This window comes from Diadema setosum, chromosome 6, assembly GCF_964275005.1.
Source record: "Diadema setosum chromosome 6, eeDiaSeto1, whole genome shotgun sequence".
In the NCBI taxonomy this organism is placed as follows: Eukaryota; Metazoa; Echinodermata; class Echinoidea; order Diadematoida; family Diadematidae; genus Diadema; species Diadema setosum.
In genome coordinates, this window is record NC_092690.1 from 5,181,048 (window position 1) to 5,198,750 (window position 17,703).

The 17,703-nt window shown below is 36.4% G+C and overlaps 1 protein-coding gene across 1 annotated transcript; it reads right to left on the reverse strand.

Moving 5' to 3' along the window:
* Positions 1-372: 372 nt before the first annotated feature.
* LOC140230177 (adenosine receptor A1-like) lies at positions 373-1,383 on the reverse strand. Its single transcript, XM_072310361.1, has one exon. It carries the CDS (start codon positions 1,381-1,383, stop codon positions 373-375), a length of 1,011 nt encoding a protein of 336 aa, XP_072166462.1.
* Between the last annotated feature and the right edge of the window lie 16,320 nt (positions 1,384-17,703).

A 17,703-nucleotide genomic window follows, 5' to 3' on the forward strand; every position in this document is an offset into this window, starting at 1 on the left:
CGGAAGCACCACGCAGGCTACTCGAACGCAGGTACTTCGCAGTACCTGTAAGTCGCTCGTAACAGAAAACGGGTCGGTTTCAAAGCTCTCACGCAGGTCACATGGAATACACGCAAGTAGAAGGTAAGTAGCACGCGTCTAGCAGGTAAGACACAGTGCGAAACTTGCAAACCTTCTTGACCGCCCGTGGAAAATTCTCCTGCGTGCTGGAAAATCCCTATTCTCAACAAGCCCGCGTAGCTTGCTCGAAAAGGTGTAACACGGCCTTTAATCAACCCTGCTTGATTTGAATCCCTCTGTTTGCAATGTCTATTTTACCTTCAATAAGCCCCCCCCCCCCCCCAGCGCTGTTACACTTTTTTTCAAGCTCATTTAACGTAGATTTTGACTACTCTGCTCCAGATCGACGTTGACTTTGTTACCATCGAGCCACCTGAACAAGGAGGTCAACATCTTTCTCAACGCCTTTCGGAAGAAGGGATTTTTAACGCAGTAGATGAAGGGGTTCGCTGCTGAACTGATGCTTTGGAGGAAAAAGTTGATATTGCTTGCGAGAAAGGAAGCAAGATAACTCACGTCAAAGAAATATTCGACTACGCCCCAAATCCATGAAGGGGATGAGGTGATGCAGAAGATGAAAAGAATGAGTAGGATGGCGCGTATTGCTTTCACCTCTTTCTTGAGCTTTGGTCCCGGAGGAGGGAAGCCCATGGGGTGGTCACGAGCCGCCATCTGGATTCGCCGCGCCTGGGCTTTGGCGATTGTGAGGATGCGGAGGTTGCAGCTGCAGATGACGACGAGGCTAATCATGGCAATGACAGTGCCGATGGTGGTGAGGACGTCGACAAATTTGCGGGGTAACTGCCTGATCTCCATGTTCTCTCTTCCTGTTGGCTCTAGCGTGCCTAGAGTGCAATACTTAATTACGAATTGGTCCCCGCTGAACCAAAGGGCAAACATGAAACCGTGCATCAAATTAATCACCCACACAGCAACAATCACCATGACCACCCGTCTAGAGGTAACCATTGAGACGTATCGCAAGGGTCGACTTATGGCGACATATCTGTCTACATTCACCAGTACGATGACCACATAAGATACCCCGGAGAAGATGGGGGACCACATTGTGAAATATACTGCAGTTCCCAAAGTGCATGTAACGTGACTTCGCACAATTCTGCTGAAGACTTCTACAGGTATGGCAACTAGACCCGTCAAGAGATCCGCTAGGGCCAGACAAGCCAAGAGAAGGTGGCTTGGTTCCCTCAGCGTCGGTTCCCTCCGTACAGCGAGCATGACGAGAGCGTTGCCGATAACGATGACGATAGCGAGAGGTGCGAATGCGACAATCATCAGAGACCGATGGAGAGGAGTTTCCATAAAGACGAAATCTATGTGCTGTGGTAAGCTTGAGTTGTTAGAAAATTCCATTTTCTGTTGTCTTGTATGGTACCAGTAAACACAATGACTATTTGCTATCTATCACTCTGCCTCAAGTTCCTTTGGAGGAGGCGTACATTATGTAGGGCCTATACTGGAAAAATATTCGCGCTGTTCAGGCCTCATACAATAATATTGGTGTCTTTTTTTTCTTATCAGATTTTCCGGTTTCTGCTCTTGCCATCTGCTTGCATATTCATGATATTGCTAATCCAATCTTTTTATTTTGTAACACTTAACAGCGAAGATATCATACCCGACATCATAAGAACAATTATTGTTTGTGAAGGTGGCCTATAGTTCTACCTCGTGGTTCTCATGCAGCACATTAAGACTTTTTACCAGTGTACACCATCTGCCATACAAGAAAGCGAACAGCATCTTTGCTCTCAAGAGTTGTCTTGTTGGATCCTGGACATCCAAGAATCACAAGAATGGTTGATATAGGCTCATCCGATTACGAATATGATTCCTCTGAATAATACATCTGCGAGTCACACCACTTACTCCACTGACAGAGCAAAAACAAACGGAAGAGGCAGTCAAACGAAAACTTATCACAGAGGTCCAAAGCCACGTATATTAAAGAATCTCTCGTACTTATTGATTCTCGCAATTTAACAGTAAATATATCAGTTTGTTCGCGACGTCGGGATCAAAAGAGTATGCTGCCATTGCTTGCCATAATACAGAAGTGATCCAGTAGTTTGAAAGCCGTTTGGAAGAATGACTCGATCTCTCACACCAAGATTGTTTCCATGAAATTTATTCTGGCGAAGCCTCTGAGGGTAAAGCCTCTGCATGGCGAAACCAACTGATCAGTAGTCTTTGCATGATGACATAGTTGCACTCCGACAAGAATAATCGTCTAGCTAGTTTAATTAAAATCCTTGAGCTGGCGAGACCATGGAGCATACGTAATGAAAGGACTCTGTTCACTGAAGTGCATTCATAAGGTAACGAAAAGGGGTTGATTAGATTGCTCGAATTGAATAAACCAATCAGAATAGGCAGAGCATGTAAATAGACCTGTTCTGTTTGGGTGTTGTTGTTTTTTCATCAACCATTGTTTGCATACATACGGCACACTCAGTTATGTCTAAAATAGACATGATTTTTCACTTTATGTTAAGGTCTATTTCAGATATAATTGAAGCTACAGTATAAATGCCAACGATCATTGACTATGGTCGATTTGTTTATCCATTCACTCAAGTTTTCTCTAAAAATAGTACAACGTGTTGTAGTAATGATAATGATAATAAAAATGTTAGACATTAACGCGGAATATATCCACTCATGGTTGCTCAAGGCGCTTGCAGTTAATGTATCATCCGCATGTAACGACACTTTCGTAAGAGAATAAAATATCACGTTTGAAATTTTTCAAGAAATCAGAGGGTCCAGAATGGACCATTGGGAAACCCCAGATTTCATAACAACATGTGATCCGTATTTTGATTGAAAGACACACACTGTATTCTTTCATAAAAAATGATACCGCATATAAATCAATCATACTCACAACTTGAAATTCCAAATATTGTATTTCTTTAGGTATCCAATTGTGAGTAATAACATCGATCGCCTTTTTTTTTCCTTAGGTCAAGCAAAATTGCCCCTATAAGATATTCCTGATCATGCATATTTTCCAACAAATAATCTACTATATCTGTTTCACTTCACACTGTAGAGTGTGATGAAAAAATGCCAAAAGGTGTTGAAATAAAAAAAAAAAAGGTTTTCATTTAGATAATACACTGTATACAAATATTTGCACCTACATATACTTTCTCTTGACCCCTGTCCGTAGCAAGAAGTACCTTAGGTCATTGTAAATGCGTATTATCATGCCTGTCTCAACAATGCACAACTCATTTGATTCCAGGTATGCGTGATTTGACTGATTTGATTGATTTGGTATTTGATTGGCACGTGCTCGCTCTACGTTAAACTTTGGAAGCCTTGTTGTTGGTCTGTATAGCTTCTCAATAATTCAGAATCTAAGCCTGATTGTTTAGCAAGACGATCAACTTGTGCATGTTAACAGCCGTTCAGCAGAGAAGAGGTTCAAGCGATGCGTGTGAACAATTGCAGGAGTGTATGCCCAGAAGCCGTTCTTACCGTGGGTCCATGTTCGAAATTCGTTACCGATTAACTTGAAACTAATGTGTTATCTTAATCTTATAAATAATATTTTCCGAAAAAATAATCTTAGATCTAAGTGTTTTTAATTATATACATGTAACTCTATGCATACGAAAATTATGTATCATTACATGCATGTGATCATGTATGAAATGAATTATCACATGTTGTGTATCACATGATTCTCCTTAATAATTGTTTACTCTCTACCTGGAATATACACTGATATAATGAATATCTATTTGTGCTGGTACTTGCTAACGAATCTTGAGTGTTTCGCGATTTGTATTAATTATGATGTTCCGTCATAACATTATTCTTCGTTGTTTTCCTTTTTGACATTCATTTTCAACCCAATCTATAATACTTGCATATTGTTTTTATTATTTTGTGTTTATGATTGCATTGTTGTGCTGTATATATATATTTTTACTTTTAACTTTACTATTTCTGTTGTTTCGTTTGTACTTTTGAATCTTTAATCGTTATAATTTCTATGCACGGAACCGTGGGAAACAGCTTATGCAGAGTGACACTTTCCCGCGTTGAAATGTATGAATGAATCATGAATGAATGTCGATAAATGCGTTGCACATTCGGATTCACGGTATTCCATCAACAGGAGGGAACAGGGATTGTTTATGTTTTATGTCTTTGCCACAATTATAAACTATAGATTTATAATTCAGCAGCAATTCACTCCAGCAGATGAAGGCAGAGCCTAGCTGTTTGCTATTAGCATATAAACAGCCTGTTAGTTTCGTTCTTTTCCTGCTCATGCCTGTATTAATTCCACATGTCATGGATTTCATTAAATGTTTACATCACGGAGCATGGATAGAGACGAAATAATGAAAAATCAGTATCTACAGCGTTAACTCGTCGAGGCATTAGAATCCGATTTATTGCATCTAGCTCCCACGTATGTCATATCATTTACTTCACTTTTATGGAAACTTATCAACAATTTTCCCTCCAATTTCTGACTTCATTTTGTTTCTTTTTTTTTAATGTATTAATCCAGGTGTTATGCTCCAAGGGATAGAAGTTGTAGTTGTAATAGTAATAGTGATAACAATAACAGCATTAATATGAATGGTAATATTGATATCAATGTTAACAATAATACTAGGTGTTTCAAAAAACATTTCCCACTTTTGATTCTTAATAATTCATAAACTATATATCAGATAACACTGTCATTGATGTGAGTAATAGCTGAATAGTGTACAATTTGGTTGAAGGTGGTTTAAATATGAAAACATAAATCAATTTCATGAAATCCATGATTACTTTCACAGTTAGGTTCCAGATTTTGCTCTATTTTCAACCCTCTGTACAAAATATCACTTTGCACAGGGGTCAATGAGTGTGTATGGGAGTGTGTGGTTAACACCCTGACAATGGTCCTAAACAATGGTTAGGGTTTGAATGCTTCATTATTTATTCATGAGAAATTCCACTATCACTACTAGTCTTTATTCAGCCTCTGGCAGTATCTGTGTAAAGTCAAACGCCTGCCGATACTGTCGTTGGGTCTCGACAGTGCTCTCCAGTCTACTTCTGAAAAACGAAATTACAATGAATACCTTCTGTTCTATCGTAAACATGGTGACAGGAAGCAAAGAAAATCAATTAGAGTATACACTTGTGTAAATGGAGCCTTGAATAAATCTACTGTGAAACATATCGCCCCAATGATAAATGCTGCTGAACTCTTTACCAAAAATGATTTCTTGTTATCAAAAAGCGAAAAATTTGTCATACTATTTAATTAGTAGACAGTTGTATTAAAATGAGGAACTTCAGATCATTAATGCTTATTTATATCCCAAATTTAGTGACATGTGAAGCAAAAATTGAAAATGATTGCCAGCTGGAATGGAATGTGGTGTTTGCAAGCACATGGAAACGTGTGCTTCCTTTTTCCATGTGCATGCAGTTTACCCTTTACCGTGCATGAATCCAGACTAGCAGTGCCCAGGGCAATCCACATGAATATTATTATTGATTAAGCATTCATGTGCCTGGGAGCACGAGACTCACGCCTATAGTCAACAGGTGGTTCAGGCATGTCCATTGTTCAGGGCCATTGTCAGCACACACTCACATACACATCATTGGTTCCTGTGCAAGGTTCAATTTTTGTACAGAGGGTTAAAATTTGACCAAAATCTGAAACCTTACATCAAAATCAATCTTAGATTTAATGAAACTGATTTCTGCTTTCACATTCAAATTACCTTCAACCAAATTGTACATTATTCAGCTATTATTTATGTCAATGACAGTTTTATCGGATGAATACTTTTTGAGCTATTAATGATAAAAAGTGGGAAATGTTTTTTGAAACACCTAGTATTAATGCTGTTGGAACAACAATGATGATAATGATAACGATAATAATCATCATCATGAAAACGATAACGGATATAATAGTAATTATGGTCTTCTTTATTCAGGGTAGATTTTTCAGTGTTGACACTGTATTGCCAGAAGGCTCTACCAATATTATTACCCTGGATAGCGTTGAGAGGTATTGATATTGAATTGAATTGAATTTATTTGATCAGCACAAAAAATTATCAAAGAATGGCAATGATAAGCAATCATGACAATGATAACCAATAATGACAAAGCACAGAGTAAAGGCGGATCTATGGAATACATAATATCTGCTAAGGGAAGCAGCCAACGACGAATTAAAAGTTTCCTTAAAATCTAGCCGACACACGTAAACAATGAAAAAAAAATGTCTTTGTGGTAATCATTTTCATATTCTTTTTTTTTTTTAAAGTGATGAGTAATTATACAGATGTAAGAAGAGAATAAAAAAGAAAAAAATCTACGGCAATGATACTCGAACACTATACATTTACATTACAGAGAAAGTAAAAAAAAAAAACCAAAGTGAATTATAATCAAACTTTCAAAACTTTCAAACTTTATTTTTTCACTCTTTTTCCAACAGAATGTACAAAAAAACAATATGATACATTTGGCATGCGAGTCGTTGATTATATACATACATAATAGTCAGACAGGGATAACAACATGCTCATGTCCTTATGTTTGGTACAAAAAGAAACATACACTCTATTCATACATTCTGTGAAAAAAAAGTGGAGGTACCCACTCAAAAGACTATGCTTGTAACATGTGGGCACCTCTGAGGGAAAAGTGGGAAAGAGGGGAAGTAAAGGGGGTGAAAAACTTACAACTATAAAGATTGCGGGAAACTGGGAAAGTCGGGAATAGAAAAAAGAAAGAAAGAAAGAAAGAAGAAAAAGAAAGCAAAAGTGTGAAAATAGGGAACAGAAAATGGGGAGAAGAGAGAGAAAGAGAGAGAAAAAACCTAAATTATTTTGATGCATACACAAAGGGGCGAAGCCCACAGAGACAAATAGCCACGCGTTTTCGAGAGTGAAACAGTCTTGAGCTGCTTTCCAGCGGAACAGACTGCAACCGTGAGGGCACGTGAAGAATACAAAAATACTAAACGCGGTAAAAAAGTGGTCGATGCCTCAAGAGAATGCTGCCTATAGTGAAAGAAAATACATTACAGAATTATATTTATTCGGTTGCATTATAAGACTTCAAAAGAAAACTCTTCAATCTCTTTTTAAAAGAATTCAATGACGGTGCATTTTGTATGTCCATGGGAAGGGAGTTCCAGAATCTTGGACCTACATAAATAAGTTTGTTGAGCAAGCACGGTTCTTAATAAAGGTAAATGAAATTCATTTGACTGTCTGGTTGGATATCCATGATATGTCCGGTTGCGCATGAACATGGAGTTAAAGATAGACGGAAGACAGTTATTATTATAAGTATACATAAATTGCCCGAGTTGAAACAAAAACAAATCTTTAATTTTCAGAATCTTATTATGAAAAAACAAAGGATCTGTATGAGAATATGGAACGGTGTTACAAATAATGCGAAGAGCCTTCTTTTGTAGCAGTAAAACCCTATCCAATAATATTTGATGAGTGTTTCCCCACACTAAAATTCCATAATTCAAATAGGGTAATATCAAAGATGAATACAATGTAAACAACGAATGTTGAGGAATAGAAAATTTTAGTCTATTGATAACACCTATGTTACGTGAAATTTTCTTACAGACATTATCAATATGAAATTTCCAAGAGAGTTTATTATCGACTGTAATTCCGAGAAACTTAATATGGGAAACACTTTCTAAAACAGCATCACCAAAACAAATATCCATATTCAAATTATCTAAAGTATTACTGAAAAGCATATATTTAGTTTTTTTGATATTTAAAGACAACTTATTTGCTCGTATCCACTCACATACTTTATTTAACTCAGAATTAACTGTCTGCACAAGGGTTTTTGGGTCTTCATGCGAATAAAATACATTTGAATCGTCGGCAAAAAGTATGAAAGATAAAACATCGGAAGAAACACAAAAATCATTAATGTAAACAATAAACAACAGCGGGCCCAACAAACTACCTTGTGGGACGCCACACTTAAATTCTCTCATATCAGAGTTATGATTATTCAAAAAACATATTGTTTGCGATCAGTTAAATAACTCCTGAACCACTCCAAGGCCTTCCCACGTATACCATAGTGAGACAACTTGTATAGTAAAATATCATGATTTATAGTTTCAAAGGCCTTGGAGAAGTCCAGGAAGATACCAATCATATGAGAGTGATTATCTAAAGCATGTGCTACTTTATCAACAAAATTTAACAAAGCATGACAGGTGCTATGCTTTTCTCGGAACCCAAACTGCGAATTTGTAAAAACACCATACATTTTCAAAAAATTCAACGTTCTTTTATATATAATTTTCTCTAAAATCTTGGACAAACAAGATAATAAAGAAATAGGCCTATAATTACTTATATCTAACTTATCTCCATTCTTATATATAGGAATAACTTTAGCTACTTTCATTTGTTCTGGAAACACACCCGTTAGATGAAATAATGCCATCCAAGCATATTGAGAAGTGATGAATGATGATTTTGTATAAAATTCTCCTTAAGTTTATGTTTGAATACATTGAAAGAGTTAGCTTTAGGAATATCGTCTGGTATTGAATTCCATATTTCATAAGCGGACGTAGATATAACACAGATTTCTTTTATTTTTATTTTTTTATAATGATGTTCTTGCTCTGGGCATGTGAAAAAAAATATCAGCGTTTCTGGTTCGGTAAGGATGAATATGGCAAGTTAAAATGAAATAATACAGCAGAGAATTGAGGAGAAGCTTTCTGTACCATAAGAACATGAAACAAGAGGGCCACGGTGTATTCTACGATGATTTACTTTATTATCATTCAATTCTAGTTACTTGTTTTCGTGCTGTATAAATTCAACTGTCGATCGTGATCAGAGAATCTGATGTAATTCACTCTTTTGATATCTAGATAACATATACAATAATCCTTCGATTTCTCCTTTCTCCTCAAAGTAGAAATTCATGTAATGACATTATTATGCAGTTATATAGCATGTAAACAAAATGAATTGCAAAATTTTATCTGCAAAAATTTAAGTTCTCTCTCTCTCTCTCTGTCTTTCTATTCAGTTCATTTTTTTTTTTTTTTTTTTGGGGGGGGTCCTTCCTTTAACCGAAAATTATCATCCTCTTGGTTACAGTGACACAGACTCATTTGTCAGACAAAATTTATTTTTCCCCATCTCGATGTACACACAAATTGTGCCAACGTCTAAATTGTTTTGATATCAACTACGTTGTTCGGTCAGACATGCGTTTTGAACAATATATTATATTTTGTGTATTAAGGATATTAGTATAGGTAAAGTTTGTTCTTATACTTATTTTCCAGTATGTATTCATTTAATTGCTGTTTATTTATTCATTTATTTATTTATTCAAGATTTCATGCGTGTTCACAAAATAGGAATGCATACAAATGTATGCAAGTACATCTCATATAGCCAAGACAGAATATAATATACAATAAGTATACATTTGATAAGAAGCAGTTACAAGATAGTATACAACTCCACTAAGAGAGCTACATTATTCAAGGTAACGAACACGCAAAGGAATTGCAACATAAGCTTAAAGCTTGAAAATCGTTGCAACCCCCGTGCACACAATCTATCTATGCTTGCAAATAGTTTAAATGATACTTGATAGGAATGGGGGAGGGGGGGGGGTATTTACAAAGAGAGCATGGGAACATGAGGGGGAAAGAAGAAATGGATGTATGGTGCCTATTTGTCCTGTCGGACCTTGACAAGAGGGAGCAAGAAAAAGTTTAAGTGTCAAGTCATTATAAGCAAATTATACTGATTAAATTGATTAAATTTCTCATAAATCCCATTCAAATGTTGATTTCAGGGGAAATATTTGATCATAGCAAGTTTAATAGTTAATAGTATCCAGGAGTTCAGCACATAAGATAGAAAGAAACATGAACGTATACATAGTATACCGTTCATGTAAGTTTATGAAATGATACAAACGCAAACCTGTATGGAAGCAAGATATACAGATGCGTGCATATTCATCTTTGTAATGCATTGTGATTTCAAACGTGTTGCAATGATGTAAATAATCATGGAAAGTCTATGACTTCATCATTAACCCGTTCCATATACCCATAGACTTTGATGATAAATACGCAGGCCACAAGGTTCCCGTATACAGAGCGGATTAACAAGTTTATATTAATGGTCAAAATGATTTTTTTTTTTACAACATACGATTTTTATTACCGTTGATTATTGTTTCTACAGTTATGTTAATTGAAACTAAGGCTACTATTGTAGGAATAAAATGATTACATATAAATAATTTGTGTATCAAATAGAAAGCAGAAAGGTGTAATAATGTGAGAAAAAGTATCACTGCCTTTATCATGGTTATTATCATTATCGGTAATAAGTTTTACTGTAAGATTATTATCCAGTAATGAGCTAGGATTTTTAGTTTCAGTGTGTTTAGAGTGTTTGTGTGTATTTGAATGCATTTTATGTGGGTATGTTGTGCGCTGAAATATATACGCCATAACACACTGAGCAGATAATCAAAATGATTAAAAAAACACAATTAATAAATCAGTCTATCAGAATAGAAACAAATCAAGCAAATTATAGCAGCACCATGACCCGCTGAAACAGACAATCAAAATGACGTGATGCACTCAGGTAGATAATATCAGGAAAAAAAAAACAACCCAAAATGTGATTTCAAACCCTTTGTGGCCGAGAGCCCCCCCCCCCCCCCACCCCATCATTTAATGATGCTGACACATCACAATTTTTCTTCAAGCTCAATCAATGTAGATTTTGATCATTCTGCTCAAGATCGACGTTGATTTTGTTACCATTGATCCACAAGGAGGGGAACATCTTTCTAAACGCCTTCATGAAGAAAGGATTTTTAGTGCTGTAGATGATGGGGTTCGCTGCAGAACTGATTTTAAGGAAGAAAAATCTGATGTCATTTGTGAGTACAAAAGCAAGACAACTTACTTCAAAGAAATATTTGACAGCGAACCAAACGCATGTCGGGAATAAGCTGACGCAGAAGATTACCACCAGGAGTAGGATAGCGCGTATTGCTTTCACCTCTTGCTTGAGCTTTTGTCCCGGAGGAGGGATACCCATGGGTGGGTGAGGAGCCGCCATCTGAATGCGGCGAGCCTGGGATTTGGCGATGGACAGAATCCGGAGGTTGCTACAAATGACGACGACGCTGAACACGACGATCATACCACTGATGATGAGGCCATGAGCTCTGCCGGACAACATCCTGTTCGGCTCTGCGTCGCAATACTCAACTACGGATTGGTCCTCGGTGAAATAAAGAAACGTGAAACCATTCGTCAAACAAGCCACCCACACCCCAACAATCACTATGACCACCCGTCTGGATGTCACCATGGAGACGTACCGCAGGGGTCGAGTTATGGCGACATATCTGTCTACATTCACTAGTACGATGACCACATATGATACCCATGTGAAGATGTAGGACCACATTGTGAAATATACTTCCGTTTCCACAGTGCAAGTAGCGTGGGTTCGAACAAGTCTTTTGAAGACTTCTACAGGTATGGCAACCAGACCCGTCAGGAGATCCGCTAGGGCCAGACAAGCCAAGAGAAGGTAGCTTGGTTCCCTCAGCATCGGTTCCCTTCGTATGGCGAGCATGACTAGAGCGTTGCCGATTACGATTACGATGGCGAGAGGTGTGAAAGCGACAATCATCAGAGATCGATGTAGGGGAGTTTCTATCAGGTTGGAATGTATTTCCTGTGGAAGCTAGAGGTGTTAGAAAATTCCATATTGTGTTCTCAGTAAACTTAAGAACTATCGTAACTCTGGATTCTGTCTCAAAGTTCCTTTGAAGTATACTGGTAGCAAAAATAACTGCGCCATTAGAAAGAGTGTTTTGTTTGCTTGTTTGTTTGTTTGTTCGTCTTACATGCAGACTTGCCAGCTTCTGTTCTGAACAAACGTTTGCCTTCTACCAAACAAACCTGTTTGTTAGAGTTGATGATGTGTATGGATACCCGACATTATACGAACAATCGCTTGGGAAGGTGACTGGTGATAGTTCCACTTTCTGTTCACTTAATCCATGTATACACCCTTCCATGAGTTACAAGAGCTTGTTTATTCAGGCTCTTCCGATTACAAATATGATTCGGAAAACAACATTTTTGTGATTCACCACACTTTCCGACTGGACCAAAAACGAACTGAAGATGCATCCAAACGAAACTCTATTACCAAGATCCAAAGACACACATAATCCTGTCTGCTTCTTTATTCTCGTCTTGAAGACCGGTTTTTCTCACGTCCAAATTGTTTTTATTTAATAGTTCTGGCAAAGCCTCTTCCGAAGCCAGTCAATCTAGTGCTATGGTTTGCAAGAAATCATCATCGAGCGAATGAAGTGACTATCATTGAGCTTGGCTGTGGAATATACAGATGAGCGGATTCATGGTCTCGGTATACCAGTGATTGAGGTAACGAAAAGAGGCTGATTAGGTTGCTAGAATTTTGTGAATCAATCACAACGCCTCTTGACAGAACACTAATTAACAAATTCATTAATTACGTTCCGCGTATGTCATGTACCACAGCGCGGAGCCGGAGTACAGGGTGGAGTGTGTAGAGCTGTTCGGTTTGGCTGCAGTTTTTTTCTTCTTCTTCTTTTTTTTTTTCAATGTCTATTTCAGACATAAGGGGGGGGGTGAGTCAGTGTCATTATGCCAACAATGTTTTATGCACTGCGGCATTAAAATACGCCTGATTCATTGCATATCCCATTGAATCATTTGTTGTTGTTATTTTGGAAGCCCCATTCCCCCCCCCCTTATGGCCGACATGAATACTGGTGTTTTGAATAGAATAAGTCTACCGTTATGAAACGATTATTATTATGTTTGGTGTGATCGTATGAGTATAGTGTAAGTACTATAGGCGAGCCTGGCCTCATACCTCCTTGGTGTGATGCAGTAATCAAATCAATGTAAATTATACATGTACTACAATAAAGTGAACAACGTATTAATTCATTCATTCATCCATGTTTTGAGGGGCTGCTAAAGAGAGAACTTGTATAGTGTAGTCCCCTCACTTACGTAACATTACTACAATACATCAATACATACATGTAGCTTACAATACTAACAATAATCATTGAAAGTATACACTTTTTATGAATCGATAGTAACATGAAGCATACGCTTTATAGTCGAATTCGCTTGAGAAAAACTTATATCGGCAAAGTGTGAAGTCCAAACATATTCATTCTAGTCCAAGAGCATTAGGTCAAAAAAGGCTTAAACCTGGACATTTTTGGTAACAAGCTGATTTTTTTTCAGGATAGGTCCAGAAAAATGTATAGAAAACATACTAAAAGTGGTAATAAATCCTCTATGAGTGTTTTCTGCAATCCAAGATGGCGTCCAAAAATGGCCGCTGTTTCCAGAAATTCTTACAACTTTTTAACTAGAGAACCAAAATACAAAATTTAAATGTCCAATGTTTTGAAGGATGAAGAACTCAGTAAAATACATAATTATTAAGAGATTTTGACGTACACAAGTTCCAAAATCCAAGATGGCGTCCAAATTGGCCGCCATTTTCTGATATCTTTATAACCTTCCAACTAGGAAACCCAACACACAATTTAAGAGTCTAATGTTTCGAAACATGAAAACTCAATAAAATACATATTAAGAGATTTTGACGCACGCATATACCGACTAAACCTCTCGAGCTCTTCCTAAAATGCAAAATGGCGTGCAAAATGGCCGGCAGTCATAATTTTTTCTCACAATCATGTAAATAAATGTCAGAATAGTAAAAAATTGTATAAAAGTATACAAATAAAACATTTGGGTGATAAGCTCAGGGAGTGTGTCATTGTTACGAGAGAAACATTTCACCATCAGATTTGTTGCTAAACAGAGAGGCTACTAGGAGGCAATCTGTATCTTTTTGCCACATGGTCTATTTTCGTTACCTCAAGCACATGAGATAAAAAATTTAGTGCTAGCCCCTTTTAATTACCAACGCATTTGATGACTACCATGAGGTGAGTTCCAGTTAAAAATGTCAATTATTCCTTGGTAAGTGATTACGACTCTTCATCTACATGTGCTACAAAATAATGTGTAGTTCATCACATGACAGTGAATTTCTTTGATGCACCATATTGCTCCACCTAAACATACACTGCAAAAAGTCCGGTGTTAAATAGTGAACACCGAGCTGGTGTTAAATTTTCGGTGCTCATTTATGGTGTTAAATTAACACCTACGGGTGTCATTTCCAAATTTTAAACTGTTTTTTGAAGAGTTTCTTAGTAACTGCACTTCTTGTTGATTTTTAATTTAAACAAGACGATCAAGAATTTTACATTAAAATACTAGATTTTTGAAAAAATGTGAAAATGAATTTACACCAAAGTAACACCAGCTGGTGTGGTCCCTTATTGAAGCTGGACGGGTGTTAAACCATTGATATTAACACCAGCAAATATCAAATCGACACCATGTAGTGTCATTTTTGAATTAACACCAGTACAGTGTCAAAATAACACCAGGTACAGTGTCAAATTAACACCACGAAGTGTCAGGTGAACACTTTTCAACACCATCACAGTGCATTTTTAACACCTGTGGGTGTGGTCCTTTATTGAAGTTTGATCGGTGTTAGATTTAACACCCGTGGTGTTAAATCTAACACCGATGTTTTTACAGTGTAGAGTTTCTAAATTATCTTATTCACTTCGTGTAGATTAGGTAAAATTATATAATAGATAGAAATCAGAGAATATGGCACGCATAGTTATTGGTACATGGAGGAGGGATACTCCTCTCCCACACGAGGGATCTTTTTTTTTTCTCGAAAGTGAGACATATTTAATTCAATTCAATTCAATTCAAACTTCATTTCATTTTTCGAAAAGAACATAAACATTTCACTTTCTTTGGAAACAGAATAAGGTTACATATAATCAAACCAAAGTAATTGAGAAAACATAATTGTGGAACCTTGGTGTAACAAATAATTATGTTGTAATGAAAATTGATTGAAGTGATATAGACGATATAACATTACACAAAATATCGAAAAATGGAGTGATCCACTAAAAAGGCAATGCTTGTAGAATGTGGGCCCCTCAGGTACAGAATGTCAATAGAAAATGAACTGATGCAAAAAGGGGAAAATATTGGGAATAAAGTCGGGAAAAAAGTCTGGAAGCCCAATAAGAAGACAGAGTAACAGACAGACACACATACACAAACGAATGAACATTAAACGAGACTGGGACGACAAAACTTATAAAGGGGGACTAAAATACAAGACAGAACAAGACAAGACTGACATAGTAGGAAGACAATACAACGGACAGAAAGGCAAAACAGATCCAGCGATCCTCGACGGAACTATATCGAAAAAAAAATTGGATGCGTGAAAAGGATACGGAAATATGGAAAAATAGAGAGAAATAAATGCGGAAGTAATACAAGTAGAATCGAATCTACTCTGTGTCTCAGGACAACAGGGACGAGAAAATACGTGACAGTATTATTATTGATAATTAAAATTCTTCGAAAAGAAATTAAAATGAGCCAACAAGCTGATTCAATTCTGTAGGAACATAAAATTGCAATAAAAAAGACTTTAATCTCCTTTTAAATGAATATATAGAGGGTGCATTTTTTATGTCATTATTCAGAAAACTCCAATAAGTTGGGCCAGTATAGATAAGTGTGTTCTTAGCAAGAATTGTTCGTAAAAGTGGTAAATGAAATTCATTGGAACGTCGAGTAGGATAGTCATGGAATGATTGACTTCTTTGAAACATAGAATCGAAAATGGAGGGGAGTGAGTTGTTGCTGTACGTATACATAAATTGCCCCCACCCAAATTGAATAAATACAACTCTTTAATTTTTAGCAGCTTATTAGCGGCAAATAACAAATTTGAGTAGGAGGGTATGAAAGGATAACAGATGACACTATTTAATGAATTGTAATTAATAATCCCGATTGTTGACGAAAACGTGAATCAGTCAATAAAACATGGAATATCTTAAATCGTAACTTTGAGAATATTCCGTGTTATGTAAGAAGTGAGCCTCCACTGGAAAGGTTTTATTATGATCTGTTGGACTAACTTTTAAATGGTTAAAAATTACGATAAAATCAACATTTTCAATCTGTTTTCCTCTTCTTCTTTAAAACACGCAGTCACTTTTTTCTTAGGAATACATGATCGGTATACAACGTTAAGATTAAGAGCTTCATGTGTAGGTTTGTTAGTGTTTTGATATTTTCGTATATAAGATTGGGCCTCATCCATGTCAAGCTCTGTATATGATGACGGTCCCCTGTGTTTATTTCTTCTTTGTTCACCTATGCATACGGTATGCCTGAACATGTTCCTTTAATTCATATATTATTAGAGATGATGTTGTTACGAAATTTACAATTTTTCTTATATTGATTTGTATGTTTTACTCTATTTTTTTTTTGCATACTCTGTATAATTTTCTTTCCATTTTTTATTGTGCTTGGAGGAGGAATCAGAAATAAAATCAATACAAACAAAACTAAACCAAACCAAATGTTATGCAGTTATTAAAGTACATTCAATACTTTCATTAAGACTAAGTTAAAGAAATAATAGTGTAATATCAGATGGACTAAATCTAACAAGTTTCATTAACATAAACGACATGAAAGAACATATGATTTCAAAATTGCACAGTTTTGCATTCTAAAGTACAATATTGAACGAACGAAAAATGTTAACGCAAACTGGGAAAAGTTTATGAGTAGGCCTATACCTCACATTTCAATCTTTGATTTGAAAACATATTATGTCTTATAATTTTTTTTTTTCATATCTCCATAATCCACGTAAAAGTCATGATTTCCTGGCCATTGGAAGGAAAAAATATAGGTTTTCCCGGCCAATTTCGCACTTTTGTCAGTCCAATTCCTAATTGCTGCATTCAATTTCGCAAAATTTAGCGTATATCATAGATGACATGTTCGGTAATTCAATTTTATGATCTCTTCATTCAAATTCATTTTGGAGCATTCAAATTACCTTTAGCCTCATTCTAATTAACACTTTTTCAATTAAAATTTCGTAAAACAAGCACCATTTCGTTGTTCGTTCATTCAATTTAGAATGATATAGTCACGTGATCACGGACATGCTGATCATGCACTCGTTCATTCAAATTCATTTTTGGGCATCCAATTTAACATCTTTTGCAGTCAATTCAGCACGCATGTTTATGCTTTGGTTCTTTCTTAATTCTTTTCTTCAACATAGTTATTGTTTTGCAAGCGTCATTACATTTCATATTTTCGTGCTCATTTTAGAGATTTTGGCAACAGTTTTTTTTTTTCTTCAATGTGCTTAGTGAGTCTTCCAATCCGAAGATAGTGCGTCATGTGGCCACAACTTATCTGACCGTTGAGTGCTTTATTCTGAGTGTGTCGGCCACTTCTAGGAAGTCAAGGTTATGATCATCAAATGTTCCTATAACTCTTTTTCTGTCTTCTTGAGAAATACGTCTGTATCTAACTTGTGCTGTCATGACTGTAAA

What these genes read in the sequence shown, in the direction of transcription:
- LOC140230177 (XM_072310361.1), bottom strand. Translation starts at nt 1,383, where the DNA reads ATGGAAACTCCTCTCCATCGGTCTCTGATGATTGTCGCATTCGCACCT.